Raw genomic sequence first — 27,157 nt, forward strand, 5'->3', positions numbered from 1 at the left:
TCTAATTAATATTTTATTCTTGCTTTTAACACTGTTTAAAGGCCACAACATATTAAAGAAATCTTTGATACTGTGTTAATTTCTCTGGAGAAAGTCGCATAATCCTTTCAGGTTACATAAACATGTATTTATAGACTGAGGTCTCTGAAGCCTGTGTATGAAGGCTTTGGGGGGGGGGGGGGAAACAATTTACTGACAATAATTCAATTGTAGCTTAAAAAAAATACTGTTTGTTTTTGTTTTTTTATTACCGAACTGAACCTATCATCTGTTAAGAGCATTACTCCAGTCAGGTCAAGCTTAAGAACAGCTACTCCCTTCACCCTCATCAACTGTCTCAGGCTTTTCTGTATTTCATGTTACTCTGGGAAAACCTGGTCACTTAGAAAGACCATCCACCCTCCAGCATCAACAACTATCAGTATGTAGTTATAATTTTCTACCAAGCAGGTTGGCAGCCCTAACCCCCACACTGTTAAAGGGTCAACTGCACTTTTTATTTGTAATCAGAAGATAACATTCTTCCAAGGGAAGACAGAAGGAAAAAAACATTCAAGCATTTTTCTAAGTGTCTTCCTAGGTAGTTCACATCCGATACCTCAATAAACCCATGCAAACATGCCTAAAATTCTTTACACTGCTCCCTTCATTACTCAAAAAAAGAGGGAACCATATCTTCCTAATTCATTTGGGTGATGACGGGGACAACAAAATAGTTCCCTGAAAGGTGAGATATTGATAGAGGTAAGGAGGGGGGAAAAACAGACACCTGCTTTCATCTGGCTTACAGAAAAAAATGTGTGCTCTGCCATATACTAAAGTATCGGACCACACAACATACTGCAAAACTTTCATCCAAGGTGGTTAAACACAATATTCAAATATTAAACTGTTCAAGCACATGAAAATTATCTTCTGAAAGACAAACTGGACTATTTTTATAGCTACCTTTGTGTAGCTTTATAAAATTATTTCCCTCAACAATGTCTGACACTGATCTTGATACTTGTTAGAAAGTCCAATGGAAGATAATGACACCTCAGCAGGCAGAAGTTAGGAGAGTCTCCCAATGTCCATCTTCAGAATTCATCATCAGAGGACTGATTGTCATCTTCATCCCTTACTTCTCGGTACTTCCTCGCAGTCTCCCCTTCTGGATTATAGCTCTGCATTGTAATATTCAGTCTTTCAGCTAATTTTTGTGCTGCGAGCTTGGCTTGCATCTCCTTTAAAATAAAGCAAAAAGTTAGACACATCTTCTCCCTACAATCTTCCAATGTGAAGCCGTTTAAACAGAATCGGGAATGAAGAGGAAGGCCACTCCACTCGGTGCCCTACAGCAATGCAACGAGCCCGGCAGCCGCGTCTGCCACACAGACAACAGGGCTGTGCTGTGAGAGCTGCCAGCCTGCTGCAGTTGTATGACAGACGTCCATCAGTGAACAGGGCACGGAAACGCCCCACTGCTACAGGACAAACTGAGTAACCAGCTTAGCACTACAACAGTTATAAGCACAGATCTATTTTTAAGTATGTGGGCACACACATATACAAACTCACAGAACAATCTGAGCTATCACATGTCAAAAATCACTCATGCTGTGCTGACTCTCCAACTGGCAATCATCTTTCCTAAATCAGATCACAGCTTCTAGGCTTAGAGTTACATTTCAATACCACAGTGGAAATTAAAAAACTAATACTACAAAGCTGACTATCCTCTGCCAAACAAAGTCCCCTGAAAATTACTATGTAGCCAAAAGTCCAAGTACATTCCAGACACTGGAAATGTGCTTGTATACACCCAAGGACATTACTGCCGACTGATGGCAGGTGGCAATGCTCATTTCTAGTTCAGCTCTTCATGTTTCCCATGGTTTCTCCCCCATTTGAACTTCTTTAGGTCCATCCCCTCAGGCCATAAATACTATGAAAAGGTTAAACTAAAGTGGGAGCTACTACTACTACTCTGCCAAGATGTCAACTTTGAACTGAAGTATATTTGTTATTCAAGCTAAAAATGTCTTAGGATAAACAATTGGGACCATATAGATCATTTTAAGAACAATTCACCAATGTTATAGTTGTAAGTAGGCAATAATTTTAATGCAGTAGCAGGAAGAAAAATGGCTTTAAAAAGAAGTGCCTTGAAAATGTTAATCCATGCCAACTGAGCATGTCTGAAAAGCCAAAGCAGATGAACAGCCTGGTTTTCTAGTAACTGGTGTATAATACCTGATTAAGATCTAACTAAGCATACCTGGTTGGTGTGGCTCAGTGGATAGAGCACCAGCCTGCAAACCAAAGGATTACTGGTTCGATTCCCAGTCAGGGCACATGCCTGGGTTGCAGGCCAGGTCCCCAGTAGGGGGTCATGCAAGAGGCAACCACACACCAATGTTTCTCTCCCTCTCTTTCTCCCTCCCTTCCCCCTCTCTAAAAATAAATAAAATCTTTAAAAGAAAAAAAGTTAAAAATAAAAAAAAGACCTAACTAAGCAATATTAGGAAGCTAGATTGCTGTTTTCCTGGAGGGTCAAATTATTACTAAGTATACTGAACACTTTTTTTTCTCATTATGGTTCTCACAACTGTTTCTCCCATTTCATTCTTATGTACACAAATCGTCAATATGCACACTTAAAGTTCCATGTAGAACATACAGATCTTTGAAGACAGTCCTATACGAACTTGATTAAGGCACTACACATTTGAGATTCTTCTATCCTCACAAAGTCTGCAAATTAGGCTGTTAAGCTTAGTGTCCAATTGTCTGTTGGCAATACAATACTGTCCCCCCACCCCGTTCATGCTCTCCCATTGTTGTCACAGGAGACAGAAGCTGGAAACCACATTTTCCTGATTCTCTCTGAAGGGTTCTCAGTTAGATTCCACCACCGAGTTCTCACGGGGGTTTTATGAAGTAGAAGACACAAGAAGTGATACTACTGCTAGTCTAACAGCATGGGCTTTCAGAGATGTGAAATTTTGCAGTAGTCTCCTCGAATTTCCCGGCAAATATCAGTCTGACGTGGCAGACAGCTGCGATCACCTCCAGCTGCTTCCTGCAGTTCTAGCAGCTTCAAGCCTCTGGACAGCAGAGGTAGACATCTGAGAGCTAACGGCATTCACCAACCATTTCTCTAACACCTAGTCCCTCTGTTAAATGCCGTCCTTCTTGAACTACCTGAAGTCAATTCTGACTTATATAAGCAGCATCTAACATATAGACAGGAAACAATGGATAGTCTTAAATACCTCATAACTCTTTTTCTGCTGCTGCTGAAGTGCCAAAGATTCTTCTATGGAGAGCAGCTGTGCAGGCAGATGGTGAAGCGGCAGAAGCCGAGCTGCTGTGATGTCGTCGAGATGCTGCTTGTCCCTGCGCCGCCTTTCCTCCGAGGAAACAGGAGACGCGCTTCTCTGCTGGTGACTGGATGAATCGTTCTGTTTTGAAGGTAACCTGAAGGAGGGGAGACTTATGCCATCTTTGTATGGACACACATCTACACACTGGTGCACACAAGAGTGGCCTTTAACCTTCGCTCTTTGCCCTTTCCATCTCTCCTCAAACCTGTACCTGAACTGAAGCTGCCTTTTATTTTTTTCCCCATTCAAAAAACATTTATGAGAGGCTTACTCTCCAGTAGAGGGAAATAAAATTATCAACCATTTCAGTGCAACGTAGTGTGGGGCAGAAGTAGGTTCATAATTACGAGTATGCGAAACACAGATTTTATTCCTGTGTTACCGTATTATTTCCCAAACAACTGTAAATCTACTATCGCCCTCATGCATACAACAGCACAGGTACCATGATTCACATCTATGCATTGTACACGGGAACGTACAGAAAGTAACGGCCAGTTCCAATGGGAGATAGGGAGGTTGTCAGAAAAACATCAGAACAGTGAAATCTCAGGAGTCCTGGAAAAGGTGCTCCGGGAGGGGAGCACAGGAGGGGAGAAGGCACCCCGGCCGTGAGAGGCACACGGCTGCAGCACAGGAGGTGCAAGAGGGGGAGAACAGAAAAGGCGGCCAGATGAGCCTGGGAAGTAGGCTGGGTCCAGACCACAGTGAAGAGTTCTACTCCACGTAGCAGGTTCCGAGTTGCATTTTACAAATTTTGCTCTGGTAGCACTGGCGAAGATGGACTGGTAAAATGTTAAGACTTGAGGCTCAACAGACCATAGTTATAGCCCAAGAGAGAGATGACAGCCCTCCCTTAGGAGAGAGAACGGAGATAAGCATGATCAGCAATGAAGGTCAAGGAAATATATCATGTAGGTGTTCGTGGCTAAAAAATACACAGATGAGGACACAGGAAGGCACCTTGGGGGAAAAAAGCACTGAGGTGACACTAATAACTTAGGGAATATGGGAGACAGGCGGTTTGGGAAGAAATGAGTTCCACTTTGTACACGATAAACCTGAGGTGCCACAGACACCCACACAGTCACATTTCGTAGGTAACTGGCGGTATAAATCTCAAGTTCTAGAAAGACCTCGGCTACAGGTAGATGAGGGGTGGCCTCCAGCACCCCGGCGATAATGGAGCCAGAACAGGTAGGAGGCCAAGGGAAGGGCAGTACAGAAGCCAAAGGACACCACTCCATCCCCCTTTCTGACCTCCAAGCTGCTGTTCAGGCTCCCCTCAGTCCCCCGCCACCTGCACCTACTGACTGTCAAGGCCCAGCCTGCCCTCCTCTGCTCTCGCTGCACAGGAGCTCTGCCTCTGCAGCGTCCTTAACTCTCACTGCCATTCCTTCCCCTCCGCCCTCTTCCAGCTAAAAGACCATAATAAAAAAACGGGATCAGGGTATTCTGTTATATTTACTGACTAAATAATGTTTATGCATGTCTTCCTAGTAGAAACATACCTTTTTGCACACAAAAAGAAATTTAACCAAAGATTAGTTTTATTCCTAAATACAAATTAATGTAACACAATCCTGGTTTTCTAGAAGAAATAAAATGTTTTGAGGTTAAATTGGGGAAGGACTAAACTTTAACGTCTCTTTATAATAAAAATGGTTGTAGGTGTTTTTAACTAGAGTTCTTCAGTTTTTCAAAGAAAGCCAGCAGTGGTCCCACTTCGTATCTGACGATGCTACGTTCTTGTAAATCTAGGCTGTACCAGCTGCTGCTGCCTGACTTGAAAGTTACATTTGCATACCAACACTCTTTTCTCCTCAAAGAGCTTTTCTTTCTCTAAAGATCTCAGAAACTATAAAAAGGAACTTAGAAGCAGAGTTAGTTTGCCCCCTCCAGCCTCAACCTGTCTTCAGTTTTTTCAACTCCTCTCAGCTTCCTTCCCTCTGAAGTTGTTATATGGTTTAATGTTTGTCCAAGAGTGTAAGTTGTGGGTCCTCACCTAGGTCCTAAATTCTTTGATGAGCATCTTTACTTCCGCATCACCACAATACCTGCTGCTTATACCCGGGGGCACACAAATATTTTTGCTGAGAAAGTCTATCAGCTCCTGCAATCGCCTTTTCCTTAGCTGACAGTCCAATCAAAAGAGGAGCTGTACACCAGAAAATGGTTCTGAAAAAAAGTCATAATAAATTCTCTGTTTATTATGAAATACTGGCTAAGTATCCTGAAATTTAATACTTCGCCTGTCATTTAAAATCTTTTCAATGATTTGGCTAAAATATTGAAGAATTTTTCAACAGGAATCCTCTACTCGGGCTAGGTTGGTCTCACTGTTTCCACAGTAAGCTTGTTCCTAACTACAAGTAAGTCTCACACAAAGTCCACTGAACTTAAAGCACACTCCCAGTTTTTGAGTTTAACAAACAGTATGTTCCTATGACAGGTCTGTTTCGAATGGTACTTACGCATTGGGCTTAAATTTACGTGCTGGGGGCACTGGGTTTTTCGCTCGCAGGTCTAGCACTTCCATGTAATGAGGCTTCTTCTCTGTCCCAGTACAAAGGCCTGTCAAGTTCTCAGTCCTCGTGTTTTCTTCTGAGTGGTGTTCACCTGGGTCTGCAATGGTGATCTTCTGTAATCTATCAACAAATACGTCGTCAGGGCTGCTGGAATTATCTTCTGTTTGACCTGACGCACGATGCTGAGGGAGACACTCACTAGCTTCGGGCGAGGAAGGCCCACTGGCTCTGCTGCTAGATCCTGGGCACTTGTTCACTGTGTCTCCAACCTCGGGAGCCTCTGCATCGCCTTTGTCAGTAGAATGTGCAAGTCCCTGTTCTTGTGAAGTTGTTTCAGATGATGCGATGTTATCTACAGAAGAACAGCCAGGAACCAGTGATGAAGAATCAAGTATCTGGTCAGAATTCTGGGCCTTTTCTACGTCCACATCAACCACAACTGCTTTTTGCCTTGGCTTACAGTCTAAACTAACAGGATGAAACAGGTCACGTCTTCCTCTAACTTCTTCACGTTCTGCAATGGCAGCTTTCAGTTTGGCAACAGAGTCTAAGATCTTTTTACCGTTGTCGGGCAATCTGCAAATGAATTTTCTGTTAAATGGAAAAAAACATGTGTACATTAGAGCCATGTTTTTAAACCTGAGCTTTCAAGAAAAAGCATTACCTTCAAAGGGAGAAAAGCCAATCTTTAAGTTAAGAAAAATCTGACTTCAATTGCCCTGAAGCAGAGATGTGATTATCCAAATACCCACCCGCCCGCCCCCCCCAAAAAAACAAGGGGATTCAGGGAGAATAGGGAATATGCCTCATCTGTCTCAGTTAATTAAGATTTCAGCAAAAGTATTTAAAGCATATACTTACATAAGACATTCTAAAAATCAACAGTTTTTAAAAGTATGATCTCCAGACCTGCCCGAGGAAGGAAGGTGGATGGGTCTGCAAGGCCAAAGTATTTCCATAATAATACTAAGGCATTATTTGCCATTTTCATTCTCATTTCCTCCGTGAAGAGAGTGGAGTTTTCCAGAAGCCACAAGATGTGTGACTCCCATTTCTCTGCTGGGCAATATAGTGTGTGTATTTGTGCATTCTTGTATTTTTAAGATTTCTCACTCGCAATTCCTACTACACTGACAAACAGCAATAGATTTAACACATAAAACAAGAGTTCTTCGGAATACTCTGTAAGTCTTAAGAGCATAAAGGGGTCCTGAGACCAAAAAGTTAACTTGCTGCTAAAGATTAAAAACCCAGTCTCAGAGTCAAAATACTTTAAGAAGCCCCCAAGTGATCGTTAGCCCCTTTTGCTGAGCAACAGTTCCTTTTCTGATACCCCTCGTGTTAGCCATATAATAAATGTAGAGGGAAGGTTACATCTCAGGCCCTACATTCTTTCTCTGACACTACATTCATTCCCACAATTTCCACTATTAACAGGCCTTCCAGTTGAGATGCCTACATTTTCCTAGCCTTCTCAACTTTCTCTTGGGCCTCGTGTCCACTTCTCCAGCTTTTAACTAGATATGATTAACTCTCCCGTCAACTCAGCATACCCTATCTAAAAATCAACCTCGGGTCTATTTCCCGCCCCGCAAACCTCTGCCCTGTCCATCAACTACCTATCCAAAGTATTCCAAGTCTGATGTAGTTTCCCCAACCCCATAACTACTTTTCTAGTTCATTTTCTTACACCCTCTTTGCCGGGAAACTCTCTGAAAATACTCTCCTACTGTCTTCTGCTTCTTATTCCTTTCAAAACAACCTGCACCGAGCTAATTTAAGCTTCCTTTAAAAATCACGGTCATATTACATCACGCCCCGCTCAAGTCCATGAAGTCTGCAAACTCAGTTAAGAGTCAAACTTTCTCTGCCCAACAAACCACTCTATATCCCACTCTTTCCATTTCCGACAGTTCCTGTGAAAAGAGGATCCACAGGTGAAACTGACAAGTTGTTCGGGCCAGGATTTAGGGAGCTGACCTAGAGCTGACTCGAAAAGCCGCGGCTCCGCACACGAGCCAGCCCACAGGCGGCAGCGCCAGGCCAGGACGCGGCCCGCCTGGCGACAGTAGGCCTCCCGCTCGCCCGCGGGGCTGGGAAGCAACTGACTGGGGCGAGGTCACCTTCTAGGGAAGGGAATGGGGCTGGGGAAGGGAGGGGTGCGTCCCAGGGAGCCCGAACCCAGAGCCGGGCGCTGACTCGGCGGGACCCAAGCTTACACGTTGTGCAAAAGTCTCTCCTGGCGCTTCAACATCTCCCGCAGCTCCGCCAAACTCCGCTGCCCCAAGTCCTCGAGAGCTTGGGGCTCGAAGCCGCGGGGCGGCAAGGACATTCTGCTGGGGCTGAGGCTGGGGAGGTGACGGGCAATCGGCTTCTTCGGCAGCCCCGGCGGCTGGCGCCAGATCCGCGGCTGGCGGGGACGCCGGGGCACGAGAGGGAGTCGCCATTTTCCCGGAAGAACTGGTCTTTCGGGAGCCGAATCGAACTTTATTGAAACGCCGGAACCAAAACACAGACAAGGAGAGGGGGCTCCAGGAGGAACGGGTAGGGGCGGAAGTTACGGAAGGTTGGCGTCAACCCCCGACTGGGCGCTCGCTCGCGGGGTTTGTCACTTCTTGGTGCATTAGCATTTCATCTGTTGAATCAAAAAGTTTTTGCCCTGTGCCACTGTGACCCTGATAATAGCCACAGACCCTGCCATTGTGGCGTTTGCAAGTGATGGAGGGATCAGGCAGACAATAATAAAACAATATAATAAAAACATACGTGTGGGCACCAGAGAAGTGAAATGTTAAGCCAAAACCTGAGTGATCAGTTAGCCATTGGTGAGGTTGGGAGGCACTGGTCTATGGTGTGGCGCCCCCTAACTCAAGTGGAGTCTTGAAATGTTAACAGTTGAAGGATCCTTAGGGACTAGCTTTTTTTAATGGGACTCTGTGGCATTTGGAGCCAGACTTTTATTCATTTTGCGGCATTGCCTGTAGCATTACAAGACATTAGGTGTCTGGCTAGAGAAATTGTCTTTAACGATTTCAGATTTTGCCTATAGGAAAACAGAAGCACAAAAAAACAAAGTAAATATTTACAGTGCCCAAAATAGTGATGGCACCAGCTTTCACACTCAAATGCCCATCCGCTCTTCCTACAACAATTTGAATATCTCCTTCACTTTATGCCTATTTCCAAATGTTTAAAATTACTGAAAGTTTTAAAAAGACTGTTGGAGAAGAGGAAGGCAGCGTCATAAGCATCACACCCAGCTCTTACCTTCAATTCAATCATTCAGCTCCCAGACCTGAAAGGAAGAATAGGAAGCATGCAAGAGTCACAGCAAATATCACTTGGGAGGTTTGAATGCTCCCATAATTTCCAACACTGCCACCCCATTCTTTGATGTGGAAAACATAAGTTTTCTCTATGCTATGTAAGCTGCTGCAATAAAAACAGCAATTCCCTCCTAATCAGACAGAAGCTCTAGATAAAATCTAAAGCTACTCCAGGGAGCACAGTTGAAACCATTTCTCTATACTCTCAATCTAGTCCATTCTGATAAGATTTAACTCATGTATCAAAATTCTGAACATTAACCCTGCTTTCAAGGACTCCAATAACCCTATCTAAATAAGAAATACTTGAGTAAAACCCTTCAGTTAGGTAGCTGTCCCCTGGCAAGTTACCCCAAAACTCCCTCATCTTCTTCCTGGGTCAGAGCTGAAGGCTTCTATTCCCCCCTTCTTCTGATCTTGGACCACAGGTGTCTTCAAGGCAAGGATGCCTTCCTGTCAAGTCTCAGAATCTTGCCTCCATCTGTTTTCCTCTTGTGGAAGGCTGCCCTTTTCTCCGGCCCATTTTAAATCTTAGCTCAAGTCTCACCACCTCCCTAGACTATTTCAATCCAAACTGCTGCTCTTTTTTAGCATAACTACAGTGCTTAGTTGAGTTAGACCCTCATTACATAAAGCATATTATGCCTCTCCAATTGTGTTATGCATGGTGATTTCTTTATCCTTTCTAATAAAATTGTAAAGTCCAAGAATTCTATAAGGAGTCTATGTTGGTACTTTCTCCCCTAACACATATTGACTAAATCTCCCTCTCATAATTTTTCTTCCTGCTTTTCCCTCACACTCCTCTTCTTAATGAAATGTCCCATTTGTATACACAAATCTTAAGCTTTTTAATAGAAGTATTAACCATAATGACTGTAAAGATATTTTCTGTAGTATGGGATAGAATCTTTCACATAACCTAGCTCAGGAATTCAAGATGTCATAATAACTATCTGACTTTGTAACAACACCCATATGCAATCTTTCTAGTTAGGTTTGGATACATAATGATGAATGAGACAAGTTTCCTGCCACACTCAAACTTACATTCTATTAGACAGTATAAGTGCCACATAGAGATTTAGTCAGGTGATGTGATAAGGAGTGGTTGAGAGGCTACCTTGATTGATTGGGTGATTGAGGTCGGTTTTTCTGAGGAGGTAATTTATAAGCTGAGATCTGAATGACAAAAAGCAATTAGCCATGGGAATAGTCTGACATAAAAGCATCCCAAGTAGACAGAAGAGCAACTGTAGGGTTCTACAAGGAAAAAAAGCTCAGCATATCCAAACAACAAACAAAAAGAGCTAGATCTCGCAGTCATTTGAAACCAGAAAATGGAGATTAACTTTTATTCCAAGAGAAATTGGAAGCCACCTGTCATCGGAAGCATCTAGGGTGCCCCCCAGCAGTCTGGCCCTGGTGTAATCCCCTCCCACTGCATATGGGCTGGGCTTTCTGTCTTGCTTCTGACAAAATATGGCCAAGGTGATGCAAATGGTAAAAGTGATGAAGTATCACTCAAGATTAGATTATAAAAGATTTGCACAGACATTTCACTGTAGGAGAGTAACAGATGAAAAAGTACATGAAATGTGACTAATGTTATTAGCCATGAGGAAAATGCAAATTAACAACACAATGACATGCCACTCTACAACTCTCAGAATGTCTGAAATTAGAAAGACTGACTATACCAAGTGTTGGAAAGGATGTGGAGCAACTAAGACAAATGTAAAATCGTACAGCCACTTTTGAAAAGTTTCATAGTTTCTTAAAACCTGCCATATGACCCAGCCTTCCTTGGCTAGGTTTTTACCCAAGGGAAATGAAAGTATGTCCATATGAAGACTTGTTCATAGATGTTGACAGCAGCTTTATTTGTAATAGCCCCAAACTGGAAACAGCCCTGGCCAATGTGGCTCAGTTGGTTGCACATCGTTCTGCAAAGCGAGAGGTCACTGGTTCAATTCCCAGTCAATGCACTTTCCTGGATTCAGTCCTCTGGCCTATGCAGGAGACAACCAACTGATATTTTCTCTCTCACACTGATGTTTATTACCCTCTCTTTCTCTCTCCCTTCCCCTCTCTCTAAAAATAAAATCTGGTTTTAAAAAACTGGAAATAACTCAATGTCCATCACTAGGTGAATGACAAACAAATTATGGCACGTCCATGTGACTGAATACTATCATATATGCAACTGCTTCAATTAATCCCAATTATACTCAATGAAAGAAGCCAGGAAAAAAGAGTACATACAGTACAATTCCATTTATAAGGAATTCTATAGGGACAGAAAGCAGATCAGTGATTGCCTAATGATGTGGGGTGGCAGGGAGAGGCTGGAGCCAAAGATTACAAAGGGGCAGGAGAAAATGTTTGGGGGTGATGGATATTTTGATTGCTGACAAGACACAGCTTATCACATCGGACACTCAAATATGTCGAGTGCACAGCATGTCAGTTATACCCCCAGTAGAGCTGTTGAAAGCACCCCCTAGGTTCCACCCTCTTCTTTTTTCAGAGGTTGGCTTCCCAAAAGACATGTCCATTCTCTCTGACTGCACATTGTCACCGCTCACCCCAGTGCCAGGAACCCTGTCCTGGCTGCCAAACCCAAGGAGCAGTTTTTAGTCTTTCTCCTCCTTGCTGCATCTGACCCTGTTCACCACTTTTTCCTTAAAACTCTGTCCTACCATAAATTCCATGTTACCAATCTCTCCAGGGTTCTCAACTCTGCAGATTTTCTTCTGCAACTGAAAGGAGAGTCGGGGTAAGGACCTGACCACCTGGATATCCCAAAGATTTCCTAGGTTCAACTTGTCTAAAACTGAACTCATATTTGCTTTCCCCAACCCACTCTTCCTTCCTAAAATTCACATTGTTTAATGGCAATACCACTCATCTAGTTGCCCCTAACCAGAAACTAGGCATTGATACTTGACTATTCTTTTCCCCTCAACACAACCAGTCATGAAATCCTGTGGCCTAAACAACTTTTCTCTGTACACTCTCCCTCCCGCCACCCTCTCCGTACCTTCCCATACACTGGTGGTTGCCTCTATTATCCCTGTCCAAGCCCTTGAGTGAACTATAATACTAGCCCCTAAAAGATCTCCCAACCTGTAGCCTAAGCTGCCCTTTTCCTCTGCTGCCAGATAGGTGTTTTCCTTAAATCTAATTTTGCTTTCTTCACCTTGGAACACTGATGTGGAAAACACCAGTGTCAAGGCAGCAACGACTGGAAGTGTTCAGTTCCACACTTGCTGGGCCACTCAGCACACAGGGATGGTCTGCCCACCATATCGGTGTTACTGGGGGCTTGTGGGGAGGAAAGAGCTGCCGGGGCCAGGCACAGCGTGCCCGGTCTCTCTGCCTAGGGTCGGCCATCGTGGCAGCAGTGCACTGGCATCGTGGCACTGGCATGTGAGGAAAGTGTAAATAAAATCTTTAGCCAAACTTGAGCAGCAGATTATGGTTAGTAGGAGACTGGTCCCAAAGAGAATTTAAAGGAGTAGATGGTCAGATATTGAAACCAGACAAAGCCATTAGAAATAGTGATCACCAACAAAAGAGCCTGTGATGGTTAATTTCAAGTGTCAACTTGCCTAGGTCATAGTGCCCAGATATTGGGTCAAACATTATTCTAGATGGTTCTGTGAAGGTTATTTTTTAGCTGAGATTAACATTGAAATCAGTGGACTTTGAGTAAAGCAGATTGCCCTCAATAACATGGGTCGGCCTCATCCAACTACTTAAGCCTTTGCTAGAACACAGGCTGACTTCCCCTGAGTAAGAAGGAGTTCTGCCAGCAGGTACCCCACCGACCTGAACTGCAACAGGGCTTCTTGCTGGGTGTCCAGGCTTCTGGACTATCTTGCAGGGATAATCACATGAATCGATTCCTAAAAGTAAGAGACTCATTTTACAGAATCCGATAGCATTGATCTGTTAGGAAAGTCAAGGCTTGGTTGATACCTGGACTTCGGGGTGAGAGAGCTGACCAAGGAGAGGGCAGGCCAGCTTTTGGCCTGCACCTGCTATGTGCTGGGCACGTGGAGAGGAGATGGGAACCAAAGGTCAGAAATAAATTCAAAGAAAATTCTATTATCTTCCATGCTTTTTTAAAAGCTTCCATTTAGTAATGGAACATGCTGAATTTTCCAACAAACCATAGCAGCCATAGCTAATAAAAATTAATAAAGAATGGTAAACCAAAGACTTTACTGCACAATAAGAACTGACGTCTGCACACCATTTACCAAACCTCCTCTTCCGTTCACTCCCCAAACTGTGTTCTCAGAGAGACAGAGCACCGGGGACCATGCTCAGGGCACAGAGGGAGAGACAAGTGCTGGGACCTCCTGACCCCTCCATCTCTGGGCCAGACTTGTCCTGCTGCCTCTTCTTCCTGTCCCTCAGTGCAGAACTTCACACATAACTGACAGGAGCCCTGGCCAGTGATGCAGGAGACAGTAAGGGAGGCCACAGAGAGTATTAGAACAACAGTGAGAGGAACAGAACTGGCAACGAGGGACACAAGTAGAAGCGGCAGCAAGAGGCATGACATTTCTCTGCACAGAAATCAGACACTGAAAGCTTCACAGGAAGCTTTGTGCTGAGGAATTCACAGATTAATTCATTTCCCTTCCAGCTCTAAAATTCTACACGTCTACAAAATGGCGTATGTCCCCTCTTTGTATTCCATGGTGATCCCACTGCAGCGAAAGGTTTTCCTCAGCTGCCCACAAGTTTAGGCTGTAAAGAGCATGTACTCCACACTAAAAGTAAATTCTTGCATTAGTTATCCAAACTGTTTGAAATGAGGGTCCAAATTTTCAGCTCATATCTTCCTCTTTATCAGCAAATAGTAACTTAAAGCCATTTACCGGAGCTGCAGTTCCCAGTTGACAGGCTGTGGCCTATTAAAATTAATCCTGACAGAAGATCCTTGCTGCTCTCCACAAGCACATTCAGGCCACGGTGCAGGAACAGGATGAACAGCCGGCCCATCCCAGAGGGCTGGGGGGAGGAAGCGCGTCAAAATGGGCGCCTGCATCTTTGTTTGCTCAGCTGCTTGGAAAAACGAAGACGGAGGGAAATGGGATTAATCAAGAGGGCAGTTGCCCATGGAAAAAAAAATAGGACGACTCTGGTGAGAAAATCCCAGCCAAATGAGGTTCAAGTTGAAGGGGGAGAAATGCTGCTTCCTCTCCAGGCTTTCCCGTGCTTGAGTGCTGTTTGGTGTCAAATCTCTCATTTAAGGCCACCCCGGTGTTTTATGATCTTTTAGATAGTGTGGGAAATCAGTTAGGAAAAGAAAATGATGAAATGTTTGATTCTCAAAAGTTCCAGGTGATTTTATTTTGAGGAAGATATGTGACTGTGATTGAATAGCATCTTTCCATGAGTTTTCATCTGAATAAACTCACAAACCAGAAAAAAAATGTCCTTGTAACATCACATGTGCTGATCTTTGCCATAGACTGTTCAGACATTGTAGCTGAGGCCCCTCCCCTCAGTGTAGGAGACAGAATATTAAGCAACATTAAAATATCTTCCCCTCCCCTTGATTGACTTCATTTTCCTTTGACATATTAGCTGAAATTCCACCAATAAGATTTTTGGTTAACAAAGATCTTCCTTTGAGACCACAGATCCTTCCAGAAGGGTTGTGGACTATCAGTCATTTACACATGAGTGTGAATTTGTTCCAAATGGCTTTCTCACAAAAGCCTAGCTGAAGTGATGACTTGCACTAAAAGAGTAGAATTTGCTAGGTGGGAAGGGGAGAAAAATGGAGTTAATTTTGAACAACCGGAAAGGAAGACTAGACCAGAGAGAGTATCACAGCAGTGAGTTTAGGGTAGCAGGAAGACCCCAGAGGACCTCCTCTCCAGGATTTGGAGAATGTGTAGGGCAGGCAGAAAAGGGAGGATGTCAAAACCAAACTTTACTTAGACTTGTTTCTAATTCCATGCTAAAAAGCAGAGCCCCCTGTATGTAAATGGGCCTCATCTAAGATTTTCATAAGGTATCCATCTAGTACATAAGTCTGGCTATTAGAATTATCTCATTAGTAAAACATGTCCTGATAAATATGTTTATACTACTTCTGTGTTTGAGGAAAGATGGTTTCACATACATTTACCAGAAAACAGAAAAGGAGGGTAAGGGAGGTAATTTGCAAAGTCACTGAAGGGTAAGATTTCATAATTTCCTTTCAAGTTTCATCAGGGAGGGAGGTGGGAGCTGTACCTTTAGTGGAGGGAAAGAAGAACCAGGTCTCTCCAATAATGTCAGCACACAAGATATCTCACCCTTTGGAGTATGATGTGCCTCAGAGGCCATAAAAGAAAGGAACTGGTCGTCAGCAGCAGAATGAAGTCAGAGAAAACTGACTACTCATCTCCTCTCACTACACCTGGCCAGAATCAAGTGTCTGTTGCCTTTAACTTTCTGTCTTGTGTAAAACAAAGAGCACAGCTCTGAAAAGCTTCAGCTAGGGAAAGTAGAAGGGGAGGAGCAAGGGATGCCCATGGAATATACAATATAGTCAGGGGGGTTATTCAGGAAAAGAAAAAAGTCCTCCTTGACTTTCTTCCTCCAAAATTGGAGGAGAGAACAGTCAGACATAGTCTAAAGGACAATAAAGGTGATCCAGATCAGAAAACAAAGGGATGGTGGGGGAATTTGTTTCAATGCCCTACTACGATTTTGGGGGGAGAGGGTTTGCATACCACCAACTTTGTGGCCAATTAAATTCTCTGGGCCTCAGTTTCCTCCTGTTTAAAATGAGGGTATTGAACCAGACAGACTCCAAGATGCCTTTCAACACTTAAATTACATGATTCTAGGATGATTAATGTTATAATACATTCTTTGGCAACATCTGCATCTATTTAAGCTCATAAATGTTGAGAAGAAATATCTGGAATGCAGTAAACCAGGAAGCAGGTAGCTCCCTTTAAATAAATACTCATCCAACACTGATGAGGTTTCAGGTTTTATCAACCTTTGCTAGACTCCCACAGTTGCCTGTATCTTATGAGACTGGATAATGTTTTCTATCACCTAGAATTCTCAGGCTTAATTTAATTTTTATATCTAATGGATGACAGCTCTGAGTAATTTAAGATTGTTTATAAGGTTCTTAAAAAACTGACGTTGTCAAAATAGCAGAAGACAAGCAAACTGTAATTCATGATGTGGGAGGAACATCATTTCAGACAGACTGGGGAAAAGTTAGTTTGAAGGTATAAGTATTTTTTTATAACACATAGAAAAAAAACCATTAAATAATGTAAATAAAAGGTTGCAACTTGTGGGTCTTTAGCTACATCCCATCTATCAGATGTGGATTGGTTTGTCCACTAGGACTTTTCAGAACTGTGAATCTGAATGATTTTAGGATGAGCATGTACTTACTCTGGGCAAGCATCCTGCCGCTGCCCTGCCACCAGCCACTCAGCCCCGTATCCTACCCTAGACCCTTCTTGCCTTTACAAACTTTCTGGGCGCCAGGTCATTTGATTTGGGAGGTGTGATGGAAATACAAGTGAAAAATTTTCCCAACTCTTTGTTTATCACAGAGGCTAAAAATTATAGCACAGAAATTTCCTGAAAAAATCACTAGCAGGAGACATAGACTTGTTCCAGGAAAGTGTTCCTTAGCTCTGCCCCTCAAAGTCTTCCTAAGACTTCTGTGTTTTAAGAATCCCCACAAATGATTCTTGGATAATTCACAGAATTAATGTCCCCTCAATTTATAAACTTCATTGAGAATACAGGGTTTTGTTTTATTTTTCCACAGGAGTCAAGTGTAAAAAGTGAATTTTAATTCCAAAGGACAGCCTTTCTCAGGGGGAGGGGACCAGTCTCCTTATTTTATAGTCAGAATGGTAAGTGCTCCAGTGGAAGCATCTGATCTTGTTATTCTGAATGATTCCTAGAGAACTGTCTGCAAGCACAGCAAACAAAGCATAGGCATTGTCTACAAAGCTCGATATAACATTTTTATCTATAACAAAAACCATTTTAAGAGGTCAAAGAAAATTATAAATTTTTATGATCACCATGGACACATTAGCATCTTTACAACGGCATTTTCTACTTTAAATTCGTATTGGAAATTTCATAAGGAAAAAAGGTTAACACGAGATAATCCTTAATTTCCTTCCCTTCAGCCCCTCCCCCCAAAATGTTTAAATAAATTTGTGGTTACCATAAAGACACTTTATTTTAGGGTTGGGCCACAAAGTGACCAGTTAAGTTTTTCCTGGTGGAATGTGCTTTGTTTAGGAGGTGGCAAATTAAGAGGAAAGGGGAGAATTAAAATATTTGCAAGATGTCATTAATCTCCAGCAAGAGCCTAGAGTTGTTGTTTTTTTCCCCCTTCATTTCAGAACTAATCCAGCTTTCTGTTATTTGGCTCAGAAAAGTCTTAAATCTGTAACAAGAGAGTAACTTCCTGTTCTCAAGAGTGAGGCTGCCAAAGAAAACATTTACAAGAAAAGTCCCAGGGCCAAAAAATTGCCTACTAATTATTTCTCAACCCCCCTTCTACCCCTAATTCAGGAAGGTGAACACTGTAAATGCTCTATGTTAAAACTCGAAAGTATGTATTGAAAAATTAAGAGAAAACCCCCAAGAACTGTTTGCCATTTATTTATATTTTATTGCATTCAAATTACATCAGTTTTATGGTCCTTGGGCACACATTAATGTTTCTTATAAATTTTGTTCGGAATTCCACAAAGATTATACCGTCTGTTTATCAAAATACATTATGGAAGTTTTTACCTGGTACCTTCCCAACTGACGAAGAGAGAAGCCGCTCCTGACGTTCGGGAGCTGACCCAGCACTGCCAGTGGGGCCTAACACAGCAAGTTCTCGGTGTTCTCTTTGGGGACCTATCTGCTCAGTACCATCCCAGTCAAAATCCCATCAGCCCCTTTGTAGACACTTACAGACTGTCAAGTTCATATGGAAGTGCCAAGAACCTAGAATAGTCAAAACAGCTTTGAAAAAGAAGAGAAAAGTTGGGCACTGCCTGGCTTATGATGAAGCTACTACAGTAATCAAGACAGTATGGTATTGGTGTCAAGAAAGACGACTGAATCAATACAACAAAATAGGGGATACAGAGATAGATTTGTGCCTATCTGGCCAACTGACTTTCTACAACAGTACAAGGGCAATTCAGTGGAAAATAGATAAATGGGTAGACTTTTCAACAAATGGTGCTAAAACAATTGAATATCTAAAGGCAAAAAACCTTTTTTTCATTTACCTTTCTCACCATCTATTAGTAATCTGATTCTTCGTAATCAAATTAGCCCCCAATTTAGTAGCATCTACCTCTGGTCTCTTTGCCTCTGGTCTCTGTTTCCAGAAATGCACCTTCAGTCTCCATTTTGAGCATTTCCTTCTCTGACAAAGTCAAATGAGTTATTCTCAAATGTGCATATGAGGAAAAAACTATGTAATCTCCTGCTTATCCACCCACCAGCCACATTCCCCACCCTACTTTCCCTTCTGCACAATCCAAATCTCTAATATGAGTCCAATAAGAGGAAATCCTTGGGTTTGCAGATATTCATGATACAACACCTCTTTCCTAGTAATTACTAGTGATAATAGCAGGTATCAATTGGCTTGTCTCTGGTGCAGGGCTGGAAGATTTTTCCATGCTCTTTTGCATGCTCTGTACAGCAAGGCTATGGGGGCAGTGCAATTCCATTTACTTCCTAGGCAAAGCTGCTTCCTGGGGCACCAAGCCCCTGAGAGCTGAAGTGACCTGACCAAGGGGGTATTGCAATTCATTGGCAGACCTGGGACCGACCGACTCTATGCTTCCCACCCGTGTCCTGGAATCAGAGAGGCTTCAAGTTTGAGTTTCATTTCTGCGAGTTTCGATTGCCTTATCTGCAAAATGAAGGTAATAACATCTTCCACATAGAACTGTTGTGATGATTTAGTATGTGTGTGCTGTGCTACCTCAGCAATCTTGCTCTCCTTTGCATCCCCTAGCCCAGGCTCTTTGTGGAATACATTTCATTTGTAGGTGTCTTCATGCTCATCAAGGTTTGCAATGGTCCTTTCCAGGTGATGTGTATCCTTTATGGGAAACTGCCCCCAAGGCCCTTACATCACTGCAAAGACAGAAGATGGATGTGAGGATTGATCATTAGATGGAAGAGTAGAAAAGAGGGAGCCGAAAACTAGTACCCTTAGGATACAGAGACAGACAAAGTTCAGGAGGAGCCTGACTCACTGAGACAGGTTTTGGAGATGACAGGGTCTCGAGGTGCACACCTTTGTTTCCCTAGCACCTGGCATACAGCTGGCATGTGCTGGTTCAGCTGAACTCGGCCCCTGATGAGTCTGGATGGTCTGATGTAGCCTGAGCTCCCCACCCCTTGCCAGGGAACCATCCTACAGTTCCTAGGGCAGGCAGATAGCATTTCCTGGGGAGAGAATGGGTGCCTGGAGTAGACATACAGACCAGCCCAGGGTCATCCTTGGTTAGTGTACCCTCTAATGGGTGGCCATGTCCTATTACCCGACTCCAAGCACTCCCCACATGTCCCCTCCCTGGCTAGCTCTGAAAGCTGCCCTCGGGGGCATGTCCCAGTCAGACTCAAACCCCACTGTCAGGCGCGTAGCCTGATTCTTTTCTGTCTCACGCTGGCTCTTGCTTCTGGCTCACTAAGCAGCAGGCCCTCTCTGATTCCAGGGTCCTGGGGAACACCTGCTCCTTCTGAGCCCAGACCTGTTTCCTGTTAGCTGCCCAGACACTCTCTGGGCCCTGGGGAAGCCTACGGGCCTGCAGATCACACCTGTAGTCCCTGAGCTCAGGTATCCAAAGGCAATATCCTGAAGGAACTTTTTTTCACTGCCTGTTTGGGGGATGGATGCGTCTGCCTGAAGCAAGCAACTTTATACACTCCATTTCTCATTCCCAATGTTGGCAAAGGAGTTGGGAAACCACACTCTCCTCTTGTTGGTGAGAGTTTAAATGGATTCAAATTTCCACAGGCCAAATTGGACCACGTGCACCAAAACACTAAAGTGTGCATAAGTTTTGACCTGGCAGTTCCTTTTCTAGGAATTAATCCTGAGAAAATAATCAGGAAAGTATAGAAAGTCATATTGTACAAGATAGTTCATCAGAAGATTGTTCAAAGAGGAGTAAAGAGAACCTTTAAATTTCCAAGAATAAGGAATAGGTCGAGTAAATCATAGTATATCAATAAAATGGAATTCAATTAATTGTAAGGAACAATGGGATAGTTATATGTAAAGAATTATCATAGTAAGTGAAGAGTTGTTATAAAAGTATGTAATATTAATAGGTGGCATTTATTGAGCACTTGCTATATGCCAAGCACTATTCTAAGGACTTCACAGATAGTAACTTCTTTAACCTTCACACCACCCCTGGGTAGGAAAGGACTGTCACTGTCCCCATTTTATATGGATTAAAGAGACTTTGTGATTTGCCCGAGGCATGCACTAAGTGACCGGGATCGAGAGACTCCAGATTCCGCATTTCTAAATACTGCGATTCTGAATCTCAGAGTAGGGTCCTATTTGCTGTGAGAACAAAACAAGTAAATGGAGGGAGCGTGTGTGTAAAAGTCTGCAAGGAGCAGAACAAAAACATTTACTGGGGAATTATTCACACTGCTATTCTTTGTCTCCGTAGAATGAGTTTACCACGTCATGTCGGAGCCATTCAGCACCTGAGCTGTACTCGGGGTTGAAGACTCTCATCTTTCAGATGGGGGCTGGGGTTACCAGAGGTCATTCTGACAAAGCATCAAGAAGGATCATCTCTATTCCGTTCAGTTTCAGTCTGTGCTGCTTCGGAACTCACTTTGTCTTTCTGAATAGTTCAAATAGTGCTTAGAATTTTCCTCATATTGAAAACATATTTAAAAATACAAAGGGCCCAAATAGAGACCCCATTAATTCTGTAGAATGACCCATAGCACCCTTTGAATGTAAAATTATTCATTACATTTTTTTCTTTCTTGTTTTAGGAAGAAGAGAAAAGAGGGAATATGGTGGTGTTTGCAGAGCAGTTTCCATTCCTGTCTTGGTCCCAGTAAAACTGACAGTCTTTATGCCATTGCATTTCATTAAGAAATGACTTCCTGACCGGCTTCTCCAGCGGCCTAGGGGCTTCCAACTCTGCCACTCAGGAGGAGTCAGCTTCCCTCTCCTGTTCCTAAGCACTGACTTTTTCTAAGATGCTCCTTTTTAGGGTTTGCCCAGGGCAAGCTTTTTCACCACCAGAGCACCTCCATGGGGGGAGGGGGGGAGCCAGGGGCTGCAGAGCTGGGCCACAGGCAGTGCCTCTGTGTGAACACCTCAGGAGGCGCTCACAGCAGCCTACCAGGTAGGTGTGACAGTCCCAGGTTTTTAGAAGATGAGGGTGACATTCAGAGAGCTTTGATGACTCGCCCAAGGCCCTACAGACATAACTTCAATACAAATCTGGTTTCAAAATACAATACACATTTTCCTTTCTATACTATCTTGACTCACAGGGATTTACCCAACTGAATTGCTTTGTTTTCTTCCTTTGGCACTTTTTTTTTTGAAGTGGGGAAGTAGGGCATAGGAAGACTAGGCAAGAGGGAGGGTGATTTTTTTTTAAGCAAAAACTATGATTTTATAACCATGTATGTACAGTATCTTACTCTTTTCAGAAGGTGAGTTAACTAGTTAAATTTCAGAGTTTAAAAATTCACACGTACCTCCCTTACCTTATAGTTCACAAATGCTTCCATAGACTACCCAGGGGGTCGAACTCATTTCCACCTGGGGCCACATCGGACTCACAGCTGCCATCAAAAAGGGCTGAATGTAATTGTAGGACTGTATAAATATAACTGCTCCTTAACTGTTAAGCGAGAGCTTGGCGCTGCTGTGGGTAGTAAACAAGGTGCCCGGCTGGACAAAACAAGGTGGAGGGCGGGATTCGGGCCTCGGGCCTTGTGTTTGCCGCCTGTGGATACTGACTGAAATCTCACCGTGCCCCGACTTTGACATCCACTCCACAGTCCAATTCTGCATTCTAGCCCTTGTACACAGTCACAGGTGAAACACAGAAACAACATCAGTAGAACAAAATATATGGCATTTATTAAACAGATGTGATACAGGTTATTATAATATCAAAGTAGAGAAGGCATGAACAAGTTACTCATTCGTTTAACAAAAACACCAATCAATACTGAAAACATGAAATGATCAAATTTCCACAACAAACAAAATTTTCTTTCAGTTGAAGTGAGAAAGAGGAGAGAATCACGGGTTGAATAAATACAGTGATTTCTGCTGGCTCCATAAAGGCATAAGGCACGAATTAAACCGAGGGATCCGTGTGTCAGAATAAAGCACGTCTGCCCACACGAGGACCATCTCCAGTGGTCGCCACAACCCTGCACGCCACCTGGGCACCGAGAGGAGACAGCACTTGTGCTGGGAATCCTGCCCTCCCAGGGTCAGGCTTCCCCGGGTGCCCATGCTCTTGTGGACAGGCTTCTCTGTACCAGAGAAGTACTGCCTCTAATACTTTTACGGGTAAGCCACACCTCCGTACAGTAACAAATGGTCCTGGCATGAGTAACATGAAATTTCAAATGAATGCCCTTTTTCCTCCCAACTGAAGTCTAGTAAAACAAAATAAATTGTAAGAGAATTCTTCTGGCAGGATTTCAGTGTGTACTTGGAGAACTAATGATGGCCCAGTACAGCAGGGAAGGCTGGTTTGGGGTTTGAAATACAACCTTGTAAACTCTATCCTCCCCTCCCCCTCCCCCTCCACTGTCCTTCATGGTTTAAGAAATGGATCAGAACCTCAGGAATTTCCATTCTGGCTTAAACTGTGTGTATGAAGAAGCAACAGTCACCCTTTCCAGAATTCAAGCTGCAGGGTTCCAGGGCCTTTGTCCACCTGTAGAAAGTGCGCTGCACGTCTCCGAGTGCCTAAGTCAGACTTTTCTTCATGGTCAACTCCAGCACGCGTGCATATGGGGCATAGTTCCTGGAAGGCATCGCGATTTCACGGGTCTGATTTGCTTCGCTGAGAAATGAAAACAGGCTGGTTAGGAAGATGAAATGAAACTCTCCATGCTCTTGGGTGAGACAACTCTAGGAAGTGGTTTTCCAACACTGGAAAATACACTGTAATAATGCAGTTGAATATTTCATTTAAATGTTACATAAGGGACCAGTATGTGTAGCAACTTTTAAAGGTTTAGCACGTGCAAGGCATCAATGATTCAGGAAAATATAAAACATGCATTGAAGGAACTCATAATGTGGTAGGAAAGATACGTGCATAAATAATTTTAATACGATGTAGGGCGCCGCTGTAACGGAGACATGAAGAGCTGTGCTGCACATTCTCCATTCGGCCATTTGGATTTACTCTCCCCCTTTTCCACCTCATTTTGAGCCCTGGAAGCTGACCTGAAGGTTACTACCAACGTGCGCCCTCACCCGTTAGCTTCCAGTTGGCTTTGATCCATTGGGATGTGGTAGCCAGAGATGAAAAAACAGAAGGACAGAGAGGTGAGGACATCTGTTCCCTTCTGGCCAGGAGGCAGCTTGCAGTTACTATACTCCTCTGGCAAAGGCCGCAGGTGCAGCCCTGCCCGCTGTCTCTTTTGCCAGCTTTCACCCCGGCCTCTTCAGGTCCAGGCTGGTGACAGCTTCTACTGTGGCTAGCTCCAGTCTCTGCCACTGTCCCTTGGGTATTTTCCGTAAAGCTGCTCACATCTTTACAAATCGTCCCTTTATTTATGTCTCTTCAACATTCCCTTCCAGCCAGGACCCTGAGAAATTTGACAATTAACATATTATGGGCAAACTGAGGGCAGAGCAAGTTAAAATCACTAGGAGGGCACCTGGAAACTGCCACAGGAAGATGAATCTTGAAGGATTTTTAGGCGTTCCTCGTGTGGGCAAGGAGATGGGAACTCCGGGCAAAAGGGACAGGATGTTCAAGGGCAAAGGGTGCACACACAGGCTGCAGATGTGGAAAGGAGATAGGTACACTTGGTTCAAATGGAGCAAAGACTTCATGATGGGAAGTTGTTGGAGATAAGACGCGTTGGAGGAGGGCTTTCAGGAGGAGGCGTGCTCTGCTAAGGAGTTAGAGGGATAGGGGACCACAAAGGCTCCTAAGGGGTTTAGGGGCATGATATGCTCCTATCTGTACTCCAGCAAAATTCTTTGGTACTGCTGAGGGTTGACAGCCTAGGGGTCAGTCTGGAGGCTGAAGGTTAGTTAGGAGACTTTTGCTATTTAGGAGGTGACGATGAGAATGAAGTGTAACAGTAGCACTTCAGGTGAAGTAGCAAGGAAAAGTTAGGGAGATGTTTGGGAAGTAGAGTTAATAGGATTTACTGACTAAGATGGAGACATAGCCCATATTTTTTCCTTCTGGACACATACACAACTACATTTCCCAGCCTCCCTTGTAATTCGGTGGGCAGTGTGACTAAATGAGGAGAAATCACTTACAGTTGACCCCTGAAGAACACGGGTTTGACTGAGCCGGTCATAGTAGAATTACACGGGCTTTTAAATCCACATGTAAGTGGGGGCCTGCACAGTTCAGACTCATGTTCCTTTACGGACGAGGGTATCCTCAGTCTGTAGTTGGAAATCCACGTTTGCTGAGGGCCTACTTCTATCCTCAGATTTTTCACTGCATGGGGATTGGTGCCCCCAATTCCTGCATTACTAAATGGTTAGCCTGTAAAAACCTCCTACACAAATCTCTATGCTCTTTCCTTTCATGCAGAGAATACAGTGGAGGACCGGGGAGGACTCCAAAACCCAGGCAGAGTCACTAGATGGGAGAATCCTGGGTTCCCGAACGACTGTGTGGAGCAAGGCTCATACCAAGCTGCCTTAGACTACGGTGGGAAGTCAGTCTTTACTGTGTTCAGCCCCCAAGATCTCCACACTGTTACAGCAGCTACATTTCTTAACCTGATTGATGCAATGACCAATTGTGTATATGAGATATAAGCTTCAACTCCCTTTTCCTAACTTCCCATGTCCAGTTACTCACCAAGTGGCATGAATTCTACCTCCTAAAATACTGTTTTTGTCATCTGTCTTCTCTATTCCCTCAGCCACTGCTTTAGTTCAGGCTCTCATAATTTATCTATGAATATCCAAATAATATCCTAAATGGTCTCTCTGACTCCAGTGTTGGCAAAGTCTTCCACCTCCCTGAATCCACTGTCAAGGACATCTTCCGAAAAAGACAATCAGAGCGTATTACTGTTCTTAAAACTCTTCAAAGTCTCCCCGCTACTTCCTGGGTGAAGCCCAGCTCCTCTGCCTGGTCTAAAGGTCCTCTACCATCTGCTGGCTGGCCTTGCAAACCAACACACAGTTTTCACCGTTCACCGCACTGCTGCGTACCTGCCTGCCATTCTCCGGCTGACCCCTCCACCTTGAATGCTTCCCTACTCAAATCAATCTGATGAATTCCTGCCTATATTTCAAGACTCAAACCAAGCATCACCTCCTGTGCGACAATTTCCCCAACTCCCCACACCAGTGATAGAAACGGTCCTTCCTTTCTTTATATGTTCACCATTTCCTTGAGTGGTGCTGTCCAATTTCCTGTTTCCCGAAGGTTCACTTTTGCTCAACTTTCCAATCACTAACACCTCCCATTACTTGGCAGTGATTTTTAACTAAAGAGCAGTAAGGAGACAGCTTCTTAATGGGGATTATCAGAAGCTTGGGGGCGTGGGGGACGTTAAACATCACATGCCTCTCCCCAGTTGATTCAATATGTCCCTTCCGTGCTCTCCACCCAGTCACACAGGATTCTGACACACCCCTGGAAGCAACTCATCACACCCGCTGGTCCATGCGATTTCCGCCTCTGCTGGGTTTACTGTATTAACGGGTGAAAACCACATCTCAGTCACCTTCATGGTGTCAGAGGCTCACTCAGGCCAGGCCAGGCACAGAGCCCGCACGTCACACACAGAACGCAAAGGGATCCAGAGAACAAGGGATGTCGAGAAGAGGTCAGAGTGTCACCTGCCACACAGAGGACGGCACAGGACCTGGCGACACAGGGACCCTCAGGGACCCCGGCAGGCAGTTTTCTGGAGCGCCAGGGGCAGAGGCCAGATGGCAGTCTCTGCCAACTACTGTGAAAATTCCACATAACAGAAATGGTCTCCAGTGACAATATCTTAAAAGCCCATAAAGTGCAGAAATATTTATAAAGGTGGACCTTCTGGGTTTCAAAAACAGGCTCTTATACTCCAACCAAAAAGAGGTGAGGTATTTTATTTAGTTGATCACTAGGAAACAACAAGATTTCAAGAACACAAATAACTTTTCAACTACAGAATTGAAATTTGACCATTTTCTTTAACACATTAAGGCTATTGTTCACCTTTTATAAATCCATAAAGAGGCAGTTCCCCTGGGGGAAATGATAGCAGAATCAGCAACTAAAGATTTGACAAAAGCTACTTTGTGTTCTGGTCTCTATAACAGAAATTTGAAAATGTAGGCATTTTAAAGTGCTCACTATGTGCTTGGCACTTATGACCACAGGGAATATTTTTCATTAAGTTGTACCTATTAAGACATAATTTATGAGTTTGCTAGAAACCAGGTTATACTTGGGGCTGGAGAAGGACACCTCTTTTCTTTTTTTTTTTGTTTTTCCCCTTTTCTTTTTGAATTAACATCAGCTGACCTGAAATTGCTCTCAGTCTCTTTAATTAACATAATTCAAATCTTTCAAATCGAGCTCTTCAGTCTTGTATTTTAAAAATGAGAGTTTAAAAGCCCAAGAATTCACAGTGAGGACCTTCTTACCCTCTCTCCTGCTCTACTAAGACAGCCTCACTCTCCAAGAAT

At 43.6% G+C, this 27,157-nt stretch overlaps 2 protein-coding genes across 3 annotated transcripts in view; both read right to left on the bottom strand.

Moving 5' to 3' along the window:
- Positions 1–233: 233 nt before the first annotated feature.
- Positions 234–8,375, bottom strand: POLR2M (RNA polymerase II subunit M). The gene is made up of 4 exons (XM_037151018.2): positions 8,116–8,375; positions 5,843–6,487; positions 3,258–3,462; positions 234–1,226 (listed from the first exon to the last, which is right to left on the bottom strand). The coding sequence occupies exons 1-4, from the start codon at positions 8,226–8,228 to the stop codon at positions 1,080–1,082; spliced, it is 1,110 nt and encodes a 369-aa protein (XP_037006913.2). The 5' UTR covers positions 8,229–8,375; the 3' UTR covers positions 234–1,079.
- Positions 8,376–22,362: 13,987 nt separating this feature from the next.
- The window catches only part of MYZAP (myocardial zonula adherens protein), an 89,936-nt gene continuing 85,141 nt past the window's right edge, over positions 22,363–27,157 (bottom strand). Inside the window, exon 13 of one of the 2 annotated variants that reach the window (XM_037151016.2) lies at positions 22,363–23,327. In XM_037151016.2, the coding sequence (XP_037006911.2) occupies positions 23,231–23,327 (97 nt within the window). In that variant the 3' untranslated portion in view covers positions 22,363–23,230. The remainder of the gene's footprint in view (positions 23,328–27,157) is intronic. The other variant, XM_053670067.1, reaches the window with a different exon arrangement.

This window comes from Artibeus jamaicensis, unplaced genomic scaffold (assembly GCF_021234435.1).
Source record: "Artibeus jamaicensis isolate MK-2021 breed Jamaican fruit bat unplaced genomic scaffold, CSHL_Jam_final contig_548, whole genome shotgun sequence".
NCBI lineage: Eukaryota > Metazoa > Chordata > Mammalia > Chiroptera > Phyllostomidae > Artibeus > Artibeus jamaicensis.

Coding starts and splice junctions, on each gene's coding strand:
- POLR2M (XM_037151018.2), bottom strand. CDS start 8,228: ATGTCCTTGCCGCCCCGCGGCTTCGAGCCCCAAGCTCTCGAGGACTTG. Junction 6,488..8,115: donor GAGAGACTTTTGCACAACGT/GTAAGCTTGGGT, acceptor TCCATTTAACAG/AAAATTCATTTGCAGATTGC. Junction 1,227..3,257: donor AGCAGAAAAAGAGTTATGAG/GTATTTAAGACT, acceptor TTTATTTTAAAG/GAGATGCAAGCCAAGCTCGC.